The following is a 17,489-nucleotide window of genomic DNA, read 5'->3' on the forward strand; positions in this document are numbered from 1 at the left end:
CTCTCCTTCCTGACAGAGAACGGCAGCTGTCAATCACTGTTAATTGTGACATAAAACACAGTTTTTGACCTTTTATAACTAAAGAAAAAAACTTTCCAGAAAAGAAGAGGTTTTCAGAATATAGCCCTGCCATTGAACACCTCTCCTTTGAGATAGCATTTTTTCAGGTTACTGAAAAGATCTGTTAAGACTTTTTTCTATCTCTTGTATGTGCCATCACTCGCCATGCATCCTAAGTTATAACCAGGAGTTGTTCCTGCTGAAGCTTTTGAGTAAAAGCCAAGATGAAGTTGTTGGAGATTTTAAGTGTTAGTGTTTCTGGCTTCTCACTAAAGTGACAAGATGACTCATCAACAATCTCAAAGGCAGACAACGTTAGAAATTCTGATGTGGTGAAATAACTAATCTCTGAGATGTCTGCTGGTACTTCCTTGGCTCTGTGCCCAGGAGCATTACCACAAGAACAACGAACTTAAAGGGGACATTTAATGCTGATCCGTGATTCAATACTTACATATAAAATAATGAAGTTGAAAACAAAACCTTTCACCCCCTGAATTTTCAAAAAATGAGATATTGTATTTTTTCTGATATCCTAGAACGAGATTTGATGCCTCTGAAAATAGGTCATTGACATTTGGCTTCGAGATTTCGACCTTCATGACGACACAAGGTACCTTTCTTTTTATTGGAGTAATCTGATAAAGCAGGGTCTGACTCGGGGTCCAATACAAAAGGACGTATCCTACACTCTATCATTTTATTAGTGCTATCAATGCCTTACGGTGAAGTTTTGGCAAGCAGCAAACTCGCTCGGTCTGCTCCATTCAATGTGGCAATTTTGTAAATAATGCCATGCTGCAAAAACCGCCCCCTGGCTCTACCCCCTCCGCCCCTCTGATAAAACTGACCAATCAGAGCACAAAGGGCTGTGACGTTGCGAGGTTACTGGAGGTCATTCTCGAAACGGAGCGTTTCAACAAGATCTTCAGAATGGCCTAAACTGAGGATATTGAGAACGCTATTGTGGGGCAATGAAGGAACTAAATGACTTGTACTGAGGGCAGAAATTCTTTACAGGCATCCTAGTCTGGCATAGTGAAAAGGAGAAACAAGCATGATATGTCCCCTTTAAGGGATGGTAGTGTTTGCATACCTGTCCAGAATTAACCCTTGTTGCTGTTTTTCCACTGCTTTGCACAAGTTGGGGATGTGTCAAACATGAAAACTCAAACTGTTGTGACAACTTGTTAACCTGTACTTTGTGCTTCCTGCTCCTTAGAGTATTCACTTATCCTTCCTGAGGACAGTCCCTCCGTACTCCCATCAGGCACATGTGTGGTTCGACCTGATGCGCGAGTTCAACTGGAACCACATCATCCTGATCGTGAGCGATGACCACGAAGGGCGGGCTGCACAGAAGAGGCTTGAGACCCTGTTGGAGGAGCGAGAAACAAAGGTGAGATGCTCCAACTCTCCAGCAGAGTGTGTGAGCATGAGCGCGCGAGTGTGTAAGGGCTTAAAAACCTCAGTAGTCTTCTATGTATGTATGTAACTGTTTTCTTTTCTGTTGTGTGGCTACATCTCTTTCTCACCATTGTGTAAACATTGGCTAACATTCCTAGAGGCATCAACAGCGTCTAATGTGGTCTAATCTGACAAAAGTTTGTATGTTTATTTGCTCATCTTCACGTTGCTTTTCACCATAGTCCAAATTCAGTGTCTATCCACAATGGGAGCCAAATAGTGGACTTTAACGTGGGGCTCTGCAAACCATCACAGACTGAAGGGATTTATTGAGACCTCGGAGGGAGTCTGCTGTTTTTTTTCCCTCTCTGTGGTGATGAATGGCCTGCCTCTTTATTGTGCACACAGGCCTTGTGTTTGTTAGACTCTGCTAGGTTATGTTCACATGGGAGAGGTTTTTTTTGTGGTGCCTTTTCAGATACCGCTGATGCATCCATTTTAAGTGTAGCTCTGAGCTGCGTATATGGGTCAGTGAAATGCTGATCGTCTTTGAGCCAAAACAGGCTTGAGACGGCGATGATGTGTGCCCTTTAGGAACCAAGACTAAGATGAGAAAAAAGGAAAACAAGTGCCATCTATCGTATCCTTTTATGACACGATGCAATTACCTACGGATATTTTTTTCCTCTGTATCCTCTGTGATGCTTGTCCCTCTCTGGGGCTCTTTCTGTAATTGTGCTGCAGAGTGAAATGAGTCTTGATTCTGAGATTTAATTAAATCAGAGGCAGATGAGACGCTGAGCATGACACACACCCGAGGTAATTTACAGACGAGAGCTGCAGTCAACGCAAAAAGCTGCTTAAATTAAATGACCGGGATCAGTTAGTCACATTGGATTGCGCAGCCACATCTGTGCAGTTTAAATACCGTCAAAACCATCGGGAAGCAGCTCACATCCTGCTCTGAGGAGGAGAAATGTGTGTTTTCAAAGCCTTTTGATGAGATTTCAGGAAGTTCCTTTTATGTTTGCATCATCCAAGATCGGATCTCATTACTGACCAGTCTCTTCATCTCTTTCAGTCCCATAATGCTGAGGGTTGTTCTGACTCCTTACTATGAGGCTTTAATTATTCATACATTGAGATGTGACTTCAGGGCTTGAGCGTTTTAAGGCTCTGAGAAGGAATTAAGTGAGAATTTGTCTTAACGTGTGTGTGCCAATAACTACTCTTAAACCCTCACTAAAATCTGAATGCATTATCTGATGATATTAGTTTTCTTTCATTGTTGTCTGAGGAAAACAAGACCTAAAATACTTAGATATTATGTTAATCTCAGAGCCAGATAAGGCTAAAAGTAGTTTATTTTGACTTAATCTCATGCAAACACAGCCCTGCTGCACGGAAAGCTCAGTAAAGCAGTAAATGTGTATTAATCCACAGCTAAAAATAGTCCTTTTGTTTGCTTTAGAGGCTCAAATTTCTCCTGTTTGCATGATGTTTGTCAAAAACTGCACAGAGCCCAACTGTTATATGAAGTGAGTGAGCTGATGCTTTTTGAAGTAAAAAAATTAAACTTATTTTCTAAAAATGATTTTCTTCTTGAGCATGACTTTCAAAAAATCCTGTTTGGCGTGGCAATTTTCAATCCAAATTTTGTAAGCTGTTAGGACATTTACATCTTTAAGATGCTTATGTTTTGCTCTCTGTGGCACCTCTAGACAGTGGGTTAAGTTTTCCAGAATAAAGACTGCATTTCACATGAGCACCCATCACCAACATCAACTTCTTAGCAGAATATGGAAGCAATGTATTGATTTCTTAGCTACATGTTATGATCGACGGTATTCTTACTTAGCTGACTGGTCTACCTATTTCAGCCTTGGTTTTATGATATGTGCTCCAGTGTTTCGGTACATTTCACTTCAGTCCTCAAAGATCAGTGAAACATTCATGTAGCTAAACACTAAATCCTGCTCATAGCTCTTCTGCTATTTAGTAAGCAAAGCTACGATCAAATAGCAAAAGCAACAACCAAGCAGTAACCTCAGGTCTAAAAATACAAGACAGTACAGAAGAGCTAAAATCTGCTGCTCGTCCGAGTATCAGATGGGGCGGGCTCAGAAAGTATCAGAAACCACACACACATCAAGCCAGGCAGGCACCCTATAGCTATCAATATGGAGGCTCAAAGCCTGCCCCTTTTCCAATATGGCCACTGTCAATGAATTGCTTGAAAAACTCTGTTTCACTAACAGATGGGTGATGTCACAGAGTCTTTGTCCATTTATTATACAGCCTATGGGAACAACAATGAATGGAAAAGCCACAACACAATAAAAGTATAGTCACAATGGAAGTTATAAGAGGTCAGCTTTAGCAGTTTTGTAACAAACGGTTATCCTAACGGACACATAAGTTATGAAAGTAAGTAAAACATGCTTGCCCTGCTAATGAATACAAGTATAATGCTAACATTATGGCATGACCAAATCTTAAAGCTAAAAGATGACACATGGCTAGGTTAAGACCCTTAAGAAGCTATATCTACACTGCAAAAAACTGAAATCTTGTTTTTGTCTTTTTTAAGTAAAAATCGTCTTATTATACTCGATATGAGCCACTTTCAACTTATCAATCCAGAAAAATGTCTTGTTTCAAGTTATCCGAGTACAAAAATTAGGTTTGAATCGCTTGTAACCAGTAAAAAAATCTGCCAATGGAACAAGAAAAAATGGCTTGAAAATTTTGTTGAGACTAGAATAATGTCTTAATACAAGTAACTTTTCTCTTGTTCCATTGGCAGATTTTTTTTTACTGGTTACGAGCAATTCAGACCTCATTTTTGTCCTTAAATAACTTTAAACAAGACATTTTTCTGGATTGGTCATGTGAATTTGGCTCATATTGAGTCCAGATTTCAGATTTCAGTTTTTGCAGTGTATCATAGCTGAATGTAAAAAAGAAAATATTTCAAGTCCTTTTACAACTTTTCTGTGTCCATTCAGAAAAACTAACCTTATTTTAAGTACCGTTCTAGCTGTACTTTCCTCAGGTTGCGTTTTTTTTTGCAGTCGTGTTGTGGCTTTTGCAAATCTTCTGACACCTGCTGGCCACCGTACAAAGTCCTGGATGTAGAGTTTTTCTATCTGACACATTACTTCAACGGGAACATGTACATCATTTTGTCAGTCCTGCTCCAGTCACAGCCATGAGAACAAACCAGTAAGTTTAAGGAAAATTAAATTCGGGGAATCAGAAGTTAAACTCCTCCTGCTGGCTAACGTACCTCTAACCACCAAACTACCAGCTGTAATTCTTCACAAAGCCAGCTAGTGAACCAAACACGGACACTTAACTTCACTATGTTATGATGGTGCAAAGCTTCACACTTAAACTGTAAAGTGACACTGTGGCGATTTAAGGTGATAGTTTATACATGGCAGCTTTCAATTCTGTCTCATTATACTCTCATTAAAAGGCAGAGGTGTTGGCTCTGCTAATTACTCACTGTGCTGCATAAACTTGGAACATTAAGAGGCTATTTTTAGCAGAATAGCAAGTCTTTAGCGAGGTCACACAGTCACATGGGAAACACTGTCACCATGAGCGCAGAGGCTCTGGACACAGGGCCTCACTCAAAGTGCAGAGCAGACCTACGCTGCATGAAATATTAATGCTTCACCGAGGATACATAAATAGAGTGCTGGGGAAATCTCTAGGGTAAAAAAGGAAAAGAAAAAAAAGCAGGGTTATTTTGTCCACAGTGCTGCAGGATGTTACGAAGAAGAATACAAATAATCTCCAGGTCTGGGCTACAGTTATCAATGTTACTCATGACATACAAAGTGTAGTGTTATGATTGACTTATACGTGTGCTGAATGAAACATTTTCAACAAAAGAGGGGAGGATTATCTCCTCTCCCTTTTTTTACAGGATGAAAATTTTTATTTAATAATTTAGAAAATCACAGTATTTTATAACATTTTTAAAAAGGAAAAGATAAAAACTGGAACGATCTCAAAACCCACAAACAATTAAGGATCATGCTTCACCCATCATCCTTTCAGATGAATTTACTCACATGGCAAAACAAGGACAAAGGTCACAAGAAGCCATGGCCTGTGCCAGAAGTTTAACATGTTCTCAGTTGTGAATGGAGGAGTTTCACACCGGTATTAACTGTGAACTCAGCTGTCAGCTCGAATACAGCAAAGATGTGCCGACAACGTCAACTTGGCTGAGGGAGAGAAATGGACCCTGAGTGCACTGAGGTGTGAGCAGTGAAACAGGGCAGCTGTGAAGGAAAGCCTGTGAGGCAGAAAGCTGATGTGTGCTCCTGCAAAAATGGCTGCTTGGTTGCTTGTTCAGGAGATAAAACCTGACTGGAGTCCAAACCCTTAGGTGACAGAGCTGAGCTAAAGAGGCTCAAAAAGTTTGACTCCAAGCAAAGTCATTCTGCCACTCAAAGAGAAAACTAATCTGTTTTCAAGGTTAAATACTGATCTGGGTTTTTAAGCTGCCCTGGAGACAGCCAAGTGCTTAGTGTTTGAGCTGTGGAGTGGATTGTATGCGAAAGGTTTTCAGGTGTATCCTAAAGTAAGTTTAGTCACAATGTTAAGGTCTAGTGTTGTTTTCTCTCAGATCTTTACTAGTATTTGAAAATCTGAAAGTGACTTCAGTTTCATTTTGGATCAATCATCTCTGATGTTTTTGCAAGCCCCACTGTTAAGGATCCCAATTTGAAGCAGAAAAGTGGAGATTTGTTGGAATGCTTTACTGCCCTCCATTTTCAACTGTTTATAATATTTTTCTGTGTCTGCATATTTTCTCTGTGCACATTACTCATCAGAATAAAAAAAGGAACTATGAAAACCTCGACCAACTGTCCTATGACAACAAGCGAGGACCTAAGGTATATTTGCATGGTCAATGCACGCCGCCCACCAACTTTCCAATCGTAGCAACTAGAACCAGCCCAAACCAGTCACCAGCCGACCCAGAAATGTCCCTCTCTTGGTAGCACGTGTTTTCTTTAATTTTTACTTTGAGACATTTCCCTATGATTTTAATAAAGAATGATTTTTGTTATGAAAAATCTATAATTTTCGGTCATTCCAGAAAAAAAGAAAAAATAAATCTGTGAACTGCGCCCCGCTTTTATCATTTTCATTTTCTCCTTCAATAAAGGAATGCATGTACTCTGAACACACACACGCAAACCCACACACACTCTCACTCAAAAAGAGTTTGCAAGTCCATTCCTTTGTGGAGAACCGGTAGTGTGGGACAAATCCGTTTCCCAGATGCTACTTCCTCCTGTTCTGTAGCACTTCCCTGATTTTCAGCAGTTTTTTGTTGGGGGAAAACGTTCCCCTCACCCCCTTCACCCGTTTTTAGTTACTGGTTGCATTGACCTTCTTCTTCCCCTAACACATGCACGTCCTTCTTTGGAGCCTTGATAACCCTCAGTTTGCATGCAAACAAATGCAAAAGTTTTTTTTTCCCTTCAAGCTTTTTTTTTTTAGTTCAGCCGGTTCCCCTGGATCGCTTTCCTTTTTACCTCTGTCTCCCGTTTAAAAAAAAAAAAAAAACGGCCAAGCTCAAACCCAGCAGGTAAAGCGGCAGCATGGCGTCTGAGGTAGGGAAAAGTAGCTGGCTTGACCTTTCTTATGCCCTGATCACAGGCAGAGAAAGTCCTCCAGTTCAGCCAGGAGACTAACTTAACTGCTCTGCTGCTGGAGGCCAAAGAGCTGGAGGCCAGAGTCATCATCCTGTCCGCCAGGTGAGAAAACTATCCATGACTGTTTACTTCATTCCAGTTATAAAGTCATCAAAGGTTTTATCTTCTTCAACTGGGGGTGGGGGGATTTGATATTAAGAGTGGTGTTAATATAAGGGCTGCAGCTGACAATAAAATTAGAATAGACAAGAAATTTTATTCATTGACCATATTTTAATTTGGAAAAATGGGCCTATGAGCTCTTCCAGTGTGACAAAACCAATTTAGCACCTATGTGGATGCTGATGCACAACACAAACCCAGGAGCAATCTGTTTGATGCAGCCACACTCATTTAACTTCCTGACAGTGTCCAAGATCCCTCAGGTCAGACGAATACACAACACAACAGATCCCTCTGTTGTTTTGAAGCTGCTGCGCATAGCTATACAAAGTTCAAACTGTTATTTCATCATGTTTTCTATCACTTCTCTGCCTCTACTCTGCTAATCTGTAAGAAAAACACTGCAGTAGCCTGCATTCGAGTGATGAATCATTCAACCTTTCAACATCAAACAACCAGTCAAGTCCAAACCTCAGAAGAGCGATAACTCCACACAAATCAGCACAAAAGTACCTGCTAAGACAGAAAGCATGAGACTTTTTAAATCAGCCTTATGGTTTATCTCTTTAGGGTACCTCCTCCTTTTATTTGTTTAGACAGTCTGGATAATGAATAGATGGATGATCCTGTATCAGTGCCAGTAGCAGGCCATTAATAAGTCTGCTCCATCTTACTGACCTGATTATTTGCTTGCTAGGTGATGCTTTCACTTGCTAAAGCTAGTTTTACAGACACAGTGGAGGAAGCTGCTCAAGCGGTGACTGTTTGATTAATCATTTGGTTTAGTAACATCTGAGAAGTTGATGGGGTTTCGAAATGGTTTTGCTGGTTTAACTCTGCTCTAATCCAAACAGTCTCCTGGGTAAAAAACTATTTTGGCAGAAAAACCTCCAGGCTATCCTCTCCTGCAGCCCACATAATCACAATACCTAGTGAAACATGCACTGCTGAGCAACATCCTGCAAAACTAAACCTATCCTTATAATTTACTGTAATTTTAAGGAAGAAAGTTACTGTTTAAATGTGTCTTAGATTTTCTTTTGGTTGTTTCCTGATGGAACATTCACCTCCATGAAACCCAGGTCCCATCAATGCTATATTTATCTTGAGTATATAGTACTATAGGACTGGGCCTGAGTTCCTTGACCTCTAATATGAAATATCACTCTTTACTTCACCTCTTTGAAGTTTTATCAATATTTTGATTTTAAACAGTCTCAATAAAACTTAATAAGGAGACCACACATCTGTACTTTAAATGCAATCCTATGACAGGTATTTATTTCCAAAAATCAAATAATAAAATTTGGTAGCTTTCTTTAAAACATAAAATGTAAACTGTACTCAAAAAGTCACGAATAAAACCTCATTTTACCTTTACACTCCTTTTTTTGATTGTAAGTCACACCACCTTTGAACCTTTGACCTTTGAATTAACCTATTTTTTACAGTTAGTATTAAAAAAACACGGTTTTTGAAACATTTAGATAAACAAAACCCACTCAAATGTGAACAAGTGGGGCCACACACAGTCCTTACTGTTACACTGGGAAAACCACTCTGATGTGCCTCTCTTTTAAACATATTAACTTAAGATAAGCCTCAATAACAAACACTATTTCAATGGGGAATTACCGTTAAGCCCATTTTAACTTGGAAGCATTACAATGCTACAATAACAGTATGATAATGGCACATCCACGTGGTCTGCTAAGCCAACTAGCACGTCGCTAACACCTCACATCACGTCGTATCACTATACCGGTAAGTTACAGCACAGAATATAAGGTACACACTTATTTACCTTTCTCGAGTACACTCTCAGAAACACGCGGCTCGTCTTTCCTTCCTCAGCAGCGCGCGCACGACTGCTCGCGGACGCCGAACACTACCTTGATTGCGTCACGTGTTCCGCCCCTTTCTGTGGAAATGACCTGATTTGCTAACTGATAACAGGTTAGGTTGTGTGGCGTATTACTCCTGTTCTCGTAAGTAACGGCTTTTAAATATTCATTCAACATTTTATATTATAAATGGGATATTAATATATTTTAGTGCATATTTAAACCAGTGTCAGTAGTATGAACTTTGATGTTGCAACTATTAATATACTGATTTTATAGGCTAAATGGTAAAGGTAGGCTAAATAATTTTAGACAGGGCTACATCCATATAAACCAGCTTTGATGTCATGATTTATAATACAAGGGTATTACTGTACAGTACCTCCTTCGGTAACTTACAAACGTTATCAAAATCATAAATCTGATAGGGATTTCTGGACAAAAGAGGTTAAAACTGAACAGAGTTTATGCCTGGATGGAAAGGCACACACATGCCGACTGTGACTCATAAAAATCACATCTGTGCTGGCAATCAACAGAAATAAGCTTGGCATATTGGAGGCAAAGATTAAGCATTGTACATCCCTAATCGAGGCATTTAATGTCAATAATGGACCAAAATAATCCCACACTCCCACATACTCCCTCAATGGCTTCATTTTTACCCCACAGACCCTGATATCATGCAGTAACTTTCTTTGCCTTGTGTTTTCCAGTGAGGAGGACGCTGCTGCAGTGTACAAGGCCGCCCGCTTCCTTAACATGACGGGCTCAGGCTATGTGTGGCTGGTGGGCGAGCGGGAGATGTCGGGTAAAGCCCTGAGTGAGGCGCCAGACGGTACGTTTCATCCGGCAGAGATCAGTGGGAATACACAAGTTAACCCCCGGCTTTACTCGCAGGCCGATCATAACACTGACAGGATTAGTGGGATTAACCGTTAAACGATGGATGCATTACATGATTAACTGTATGACTGCTTGTTTTGTGCTTGGCGTTTAAATATTTAGGCATTTCATGTTTAAAGATTTAAATGCCCTGTGTATCCATAGTACAGTTTTAGTTTTACTGTGATTCCTGGATTATCCGAAGGTCAATTCATTGTGTTATTCTGCCGTATTAATACCCTGGTTTCTAATGAATTATGAAGGGAGAGTTTTGGGACAGATAGCTGATAGAATGGTAAGCGACAACAGTGTTTTTTTTTCGTCTCTATTTCTGGGTTTTTTACACAAAACTCTCACAGAATTTTAACACTTTGTGCTCACAAATGTCAAGCGTCTTTCCCTGGGCACCTGACACAACCAACCCCTGCAGAGTATTTGTTGTCCTGTCCAATACCTTCACTTTCCACTGCAGCTACTGCTCAGTCTGCCAGACTTGAAGGACCTGGTTGCAATCAGAAAACTTAGCTGAAGTTGGATTGTTGCTTGATTTAGATTTAGGGCTGATGGATTTTTTATGTTTGTCCCTAACACAAAAACTACTTTGCCTGTGCTGTCTCCCAGACCTTAACGATTAGGGTAGAAAGACTATAGATCCAACTTCAAGGGACTCCTTATACATGCTGTGAAAAGGTCATCAGTGGCAGCATCAGGATGATGATCCATGTGTTCTGTTGCCTCATCTCGTAAACCACAAAGTCTGTAGTTTTTTGTTTTGTTTTGTTTTGCTTTGTTTTGTTTTGCTATCTTCCCTGAGATTAGCGGGCAAAGAAGATGGATCATGCCGCTGATGTCTGACCTTTATCCAGGATGTCTAAACTGGAGGCCCTATAAGTTTTTATCCCACTTGTGCATTGCAAAAGGATCCTGTAAGGTGCAATAGCCGGCTCTGGTTAGTGATTATGTTTTTTTCCCTGTTGGCCTGGTCTCAGGTCTGATCGGCCTCCAGCTCATCAACGGCAAGAATGAGTCAGCACATATCAATGATGCAGTGGCCGTGGTGGCTCAGTCCATCCAGGAGCTCTTTGAGAAGGAGAACATCACAGAACCCCCTAGAGGATGCGTGGGCAACACCAACATCTGGAAAACGGGGCCACTCTTTAAACGGTAAGCATGTGCAGATTCAACTGCTTCAATCTACTAGTCTTAACTTTTACAAACATTGCAATGATTGACAGTTCCTGGCATTCTCTAAAATTCATGTTCATTTGTGGTTACTTGTTCATAGACTGTATCAAGGGGTCTAAGACAGCAAGATGTTGTTCATTGCTGGGGACCATTGTATGAAAACCTTATGGGTCTGTGTCCACTGACAGTAATTTTCACTGATAGACCCGCTCAGCATCCTTTGCCAAAAAAATGGCTTTGGCATCAGCTGCTTTTTTTTGCCCCTGTGCTCAGACATTTAGTTGACCGTAGCTGTCAATTTAACATCACAAACCAGCAGTGGTGTGCACAGATTTTTCAAAGGGCAGGGGAAAAAAAAGAGAGCACTTGAGTGTGTGTGTTTTGGCCACCTAAGAGGGCAATTTGGTGTATTTTGCCAACCTGGAGGGCACTCAAGTACACATTTTGGCTTCCAAGAAGACACACAAGTGTTTGTTGTGGCTACCAAAAAGGCCCTTGTGCATGATTCTGGCCCCTAAAAGGGCCATCAATTAGACCATGTCCCTCTGCCCTCCTGTGTCACTACTGCTAATCAGTCAAAATTAGGGAGGGTGAGACTTCTGATATCAACTTTGTGAGCAACCACATCAAGGAGAAACTAACCATGTTGAATTCCTGAACCATGAACCACTGTTATGGGTTAAAAAATGGGTAAATAGAATAACAAATCTATTAGGATAATGATCTGTAGCTAGTCAGAGAAGTAAGATAGTTTTATAAACTGTTTTCATGCAATATGACTTATTTTTGTCACCAGTAGAGTGCTGGTTTCAGGCATAACTGCATCAATTTCACATCACTAAACCAAATTGCAATGCCCACTTCAGCTGGGCACATACATCAAATGCAGATGAGACAGTATTTTTGACAAACAACTTGAAAAAGGAATAAAGAATCACAAGACTTGGTGAGACATCTCTTTTCCATAACACTGAAGAAATATTTAAATGTTGGCTTCACATTTAAATATTAACTTTTTGACTGATATGATAAAGAGAGATGCAGAGATAGGTTAAGGTTTCATGAAGCCAATTAGCTATAATTGACCCACTTCAGGAAGTTTTCCAGCATCAAACAAAGATAGAGAGACCCTCACTGATTTAACTAGATGCCACAAACAGAAAATGACAAACATCCACAGCTCTTCAATCATCTTGTTTCTGACAAAAAACTGTGTTTGAATCACTCATCAACAAAATGCCCACTCTCACTGTATTATTCATTTCACCCATGCATGAATACATGTACTTAAACTACTCACTCAAGCAAACTGTAATTTTACTTCCACACCATAGGGTACTGATGTCATCCAAATACCCAGAGGGCCTCACAGGGCGTGTAGAGTTCAACGACGACGGCGACAGGAAGTACGCTCACTACAGTATCCTCAACTACCAGAAGAGTCGACTCATTCAAGTTGGGATCTACAACGGGACACAGGTAATCAGGAAAATAAGAAAATGAGCTTGAGATTATTTTTATCCCAACACCAACTCCTTCAGTGTGTGTCACATCTGCAAGAGGCATCTTTTTTATTCATGCTGGACTGGAGCTCTGGTTTTCTCTTTAGTGGAGTGGAAGTAATGTAGGGCAACTCCACAACCTCTAGTCAGTGCAATTATCTCTGCCAAAGCTGATCTGAGTGCTTTTTCAAATATTTACATTTTCATATACCATAGTGATAATGAATTTAAAAGTACATACAAGTTTAACAAGGACTGAATGCAGAGTAGGCAAGAGAGAATGAGACCTTTGAAATTCTTCACATTCATCTGAAAACTCTTTAGTGCCCTCAGTGACTTATGTCCCGACTCTGAGCACAGCCTGTATGATGAATATGCGCTATTGGTTTTGCATGGATTAAGTGTTGCAGATCAAATCAGGCGATCTTTTTGACTGTACATTTTTCTGTTTTGAAGAAGAATTGTAGTTCAAAAACCAACCTAGATTAAACTGTTGAAGGTAAGCAGGAGCTCCATTTATCTGAAGAGAAGACCAGTCCATCCCTAAGGATTACTTGACCTCTTTTTATACTTAACAATGCTTATTTGTTTTCGCTGACAGGGAGCTCTTGATTGCTTTCTCAGTATGGTATGATTGGACACATCGTCAGTGATAAACCTGGGAACATGGGGTGTTTGGTGTTTTTAATCATCAGACATCCTCATCCAACGACCTGTCCGAGGGTGAACAGTCCCTGGCTTGTGTCAAGTGGCATGTTGCTTTCTAGCCACCGTAAGGTCTCTTCTGCAGCCTCCAGGATGTTTCCAGTGGCCCTCCTGGTCTGTAGTCCTTTTATACCAAAGAGCTTTGGTGTACGCTGTAATGAGTAGCCCACAAAGTCTCAACACCAGATTTCAACTGGCTTATAATGGGATTTCCAGCCATTTCTGTGGCATTCAGCGATAAACTCTGTATTTGGATCTCTTGCACTTGTTCGCCACTCTCCAAACACCCAATTCCAACAAAACCACCTGCTTGGTTGACTCTGATTTTAAGACCATATCTGGTTGGAGTGAAGGGCTGTTGGCCTAGAAATTGTACTGTCTTCTGAGGTCAGCTTCAAGCTGCCAGTCATGAGCGATGGTCATGTAGCTTGGCTGATGTTGACCCTTTTCACCCTTTCTAATGAAACCAACTGCTTTCTTGGGGATGACCTGGGATTTTCTGTTCTCACTCATTGTACTGATCTTCCAAAGACCTTGAACTTTGTCATGTGCTGTCATGTGTTTTCAGCATGACTAGTTTCCAGTATTTTGTAATCCGTATGTGTAGTGATGGCTTGGCTGGCCTTAATGAATCTTGGATAAGGAAACATCCTTCATTAATGGATGAGTTGGATCTGTTAAATCATGAAGGAATCACCCCATGACAAATGAAAATACTTCAACTGCTGAAGGAAACATCCAGACTTGGTTGAAAGCTTGTTGAAAAATCTGTTCAGTTACGCTGAGATTCTTCTGTCAAAACGTGTTCATTCAGTCACCGATGGGTAGTTTAATGGGCCAGCCAGGACACACGACAAACAGTTGACACTGCCGAGAGCAGCGCTTGTGCTCACTGGTGTTTGGTTTGTAAGTTCCTGAAAGCCTCAGGTGTGATATGAGTCAGAGGTCCTGGGAGTAAATAAAGAACCGCTGAGCTGTTGTTGCATAAAGCTGACTCATTAGTGATGCTTACCCACAGTGTTGGAGCCTCATCAGCAGCACACCTTCTGCCAGCTCTCACCTATAATACTGTATGTGGCATCCCCGCAGGTGGTGATGAACAATCAGCGGAAGATCATCTGGCCTGGGGGAGAGACTGAGAAACCACAGGGCTTCCAGATGTCCACTCGATTAAAGGTAAGGCTATTTGTGCAATGTGACATTCGTGTCCACACAGATAGGGGACGGTCCCTAAGCTGATATACTCGTGTTGGACAGTGTCCTGACATTTTGTTCTCCGAGGGGGATGAAGTTAATCTTTGCTCATAAAGGCAGCAATGAAATATTTGTTATGACTTTCATCTCTTTAAATATGCCATAGGCCTGTGAAGAAGCCCACGTCTGTATCCTTGTCAGTTGTTTTGCATTCATCCATTGGTCTGTACATCCATGTGTATCTGGGGGTTGTATGCTGTGGTGTTTTTGTCGATCTGCTGGGGTTCTCCAAGCATTCCTCTATTCTTTTGCTGTGATGCCGTCAAGTCCCTCGGGATCAAACTCATCTATTTTTGTCTTAATGATAAACAGCTTTCTATCCCATCTGTTGTAGATAGTGACGATTCACCAGGAGCCATTTGTGTATGTGAAACCCACTCAACCAGATGGAACATGCAAGGAGGAAATGACATTAAATGGAGTCTTAATTAAAAAGGTTATCTGCACTGGGCCCAATGAGACCATCCCAGGTAACACATCAGGGACGTTTATATTATCACTGTGCTTTTACTGCACCCGCCAAACACCCACTGGAGATGCATACATATATATGCAGTAGGTATCTATATATGTATGCATGTAGCTGAGTGTGCCATTCAGAATGAGAGGTCGCCGGAAGATGCTTGGTGTGTGTGCTACGTGTGGCAATGATTGTGTGTGTGGTTGTCTGCAGTGCACCGTTCCACGCATTCCGTACCGTCTACGTGCGCCGCCTCCGGATTAAAAACAAAACAAATCCAACATGTTCTCTCAAGAGTGATTGTAACTTGAAACCTTTGCTGGTTCGATTACAGGACGCCCAATTGTACCCCAGTGTTGTTATGGATTCTGTATTGATCTCCTGATCAAGTTGGCTATGACCATGAACTTCACCTACGAAGTGCACCTGGTGGCTGATGGGAAATTTGGAACTCAAGAGCGCGTGAGTTTTAATAAGTCATGAATGTTGTCATACTGCATGCAATATCTATTATTCAATACAAACATGTTTTACTTCCCTAATTATATCGTCCACTATTCAAAGAAATGTAACCATCGAGCAAACACCCAAAGAAATTCATTGACAAAAAGTAAAATTCATCTAGTCTTACTCATTTAAGCAACGTTTACACCAAGCAGTCCAGTTCGGTTCGCCTTGGTACGGTGCACATTTTGTGGCGTTTCCACTGACTTATCTCGGGACAGATCCTCAAATAACCGAGACGAGCTGCCACTTTTTTTCATATGGGTGCCAAACTGAACCGATCTGCTCTCGGAAGGTGGAGCTACAACATGCAGACTGTTGATTGGTCAGTAGAATCGTCACGTACTGTGCGACAGCGGCTGCATTTCCCCTGGCGGCACACAGCCTCCTTCAAAACAAAGCTTGATTGCACTTTTTAACAAAGAGCCATGTGCCAATCACAGAGAAGAAAATGCTGGATATCTTCCATCGTTGATCTTTGTTTACTGTGTCGCGTTTTTCTTCTTCTTTCGATTTATTAGCGGGTAACACTGCGTCGCGCTACTATGGCGTCACACTACATGTGGCTGTCGGAATCCAGCTTATACCCTGCCTACCACGAGAGGCCATGGTTGGCTGTGAAAACGCAAACAAGACCAAGCTTAACCGAGACAACTCTTACCAAACCATACTGATCTGAACCGGACTGCTTGGTGGAAACAGGGCTTAAGTGTCAGTTTCCAAGTGTTATTTTACTGACCCTCCAAAGAAAATGGAAAAAGCCTTTAATTTTGGAAGTGAAGCCACAGTGGAAGTTTCTCGATGCTGTGCTTGTTCAAGCTAAAATACTAAAAAAATATATACTCAGTTATAATCCAAAAGAAAAAGAAATTACACTGAAATGCCAGGATAGCAGTCTGTTACAATACAGCCCATCATTCTAACACAAGCCCCACCTCTGGTAACTTACCATCTGGAGTTCCAAAAAAATACAGCCTGAAAAAACAAATGATCTTGTTTAAGAGCAATGTCAAGTCTGTTCAGCTGTGCAGTGCAGAGAGATGGCGAGCAGTCAAAACTGACAAGAAGAGAGTGAAACATTCAGGGAGATGCCTCCGACAATCAAAGTACCCAACCTCCAATTCTACATTGAAACAGGCAGCCAGAATATAACAGTTAAGAGAGCCGGGCTATGTGTTAAACAAAACAGGAGCACAAGACTTAGCAAAAGGAAACCTGAGATGCCAAAAACATGAAATTTATCTATCTATCTATCTATCTATCTATCTATCTAGATAGATAGATAGATAGATAGATAGATAGATAGATAGATAGATGGATAGATGGATTGATGGAACTTTGTCTCTTCTGCGGTAAAAACAGAAATTTGTCTTTGACACAGCTCCAAATACAAATTTAAACGCACTAACACAAAAAAAATCTCACTTTGAAAAATGGAAATGTATTGATTTTCATTTTATGTCCTTTTGTTTATGTGTGAGAGGGAAGTGCGTCTGTAAGATGGTGCGTGTGATGAGGCTCTTGGTAGTACGATGGTCATTTTTGTGGCTCTTGGTCTCTGACTGGTTGGCCACCCCTGACCGAATGTCTAAATAGCTTCTGGTCCCTGGAACTAAATGGCAAATGCCAACATGTCAAACTCAAGACTTTATATGCAACTATACAGTGGTCAATTCCACTTCTTTTTCTGAGTTAGTCATGTTATGTTCACTGAACAGAGATCACCTGCAATCCATGCAAACTGAGAATGAAATGAACATAAAAACAAACATATGACCTACCATGATAGAATCGCCACAAAGTGTGTTATTGTCAAAAATAACAAAGTCAAAACCTT

The 17,489-nt window shown here is 40.9% G+C and overlaps 1 protein-coding gene across 12 annotated transcripts in view; it reads left to right on the forward strand.

The window, feature by feature from the left end:
* grin1a (glutamate receptor, ionotropic, N-methyl D-aspartate 1a) overlaps positions 1 to 17,489 on the forward strand; it is a 45,687-nt gene that overhangs the window by 8,997 nt on the left and 19,201 nt on the right. For 4 of the 12 annotated variants that reach the window (XM_074690358.1, XM_074690365.1, XM_074690360.1 and 1 more), the window contains exons 3-11: positions 1,283 to 1,459; positions 6,321 to 6,383; positions 7,156 to 7,253; positions 9,874 to 9,995; positions 11,032 to 11,206; positions 12,562 to 12,706; positions 14,524 to 14,610; positions 15,023 to 15,167; positions 15,480 to 15,610. In XM_074690358.1, coding sequence (XP_074546459.1) covers positions 1,283 to 1,459; positions 6,321 to 6,383; positions 7,156 to 7,253; positions 9,874 to 9,995; positions 11,032 to 11,206; positions 12,562 to 12,706; positions 14,524 to 14,610; positions 15,023 to 15,167; positions 15,480 to 15,610 — 1,143 coding nt within the window. The remainder of the gene's footprint in view (positions 1 to 1,282; positions 1,460 to 6,320; positions 6,384 to 7,155; positions 7,254 to 9,873; positions 9,996 to 11,031; positions 11,207 to 12,561; positions 12,707 to 14,523; positions 14,611 to 15,022; positions 15,168 to 15,479; positions 15,611 to 17,489) is intronic. The other 8 variants (XM_074690359.1, XM_074690361.1, XM_074690366.1 and 5 more) reach the window with 3 other exon arrangements.

This window comes from Halichoeres trimaculatus, unplaced genomic scaffold (assembly GCF_033239565.1).
Source record: "Halichoeres trimaculatus isolate MK-OKI-2021-1 unplaced genomic scaffold, fHalTri1.1 fHalTri1_scaffold_16, whole genome shotgun sequence".
Lineage (NCBI taxonomy): Eukaryota > Metazoa > Chordata > Actinopteri > Labriformes > Labridae > Halichoeres > Halichoeres trimaculatus.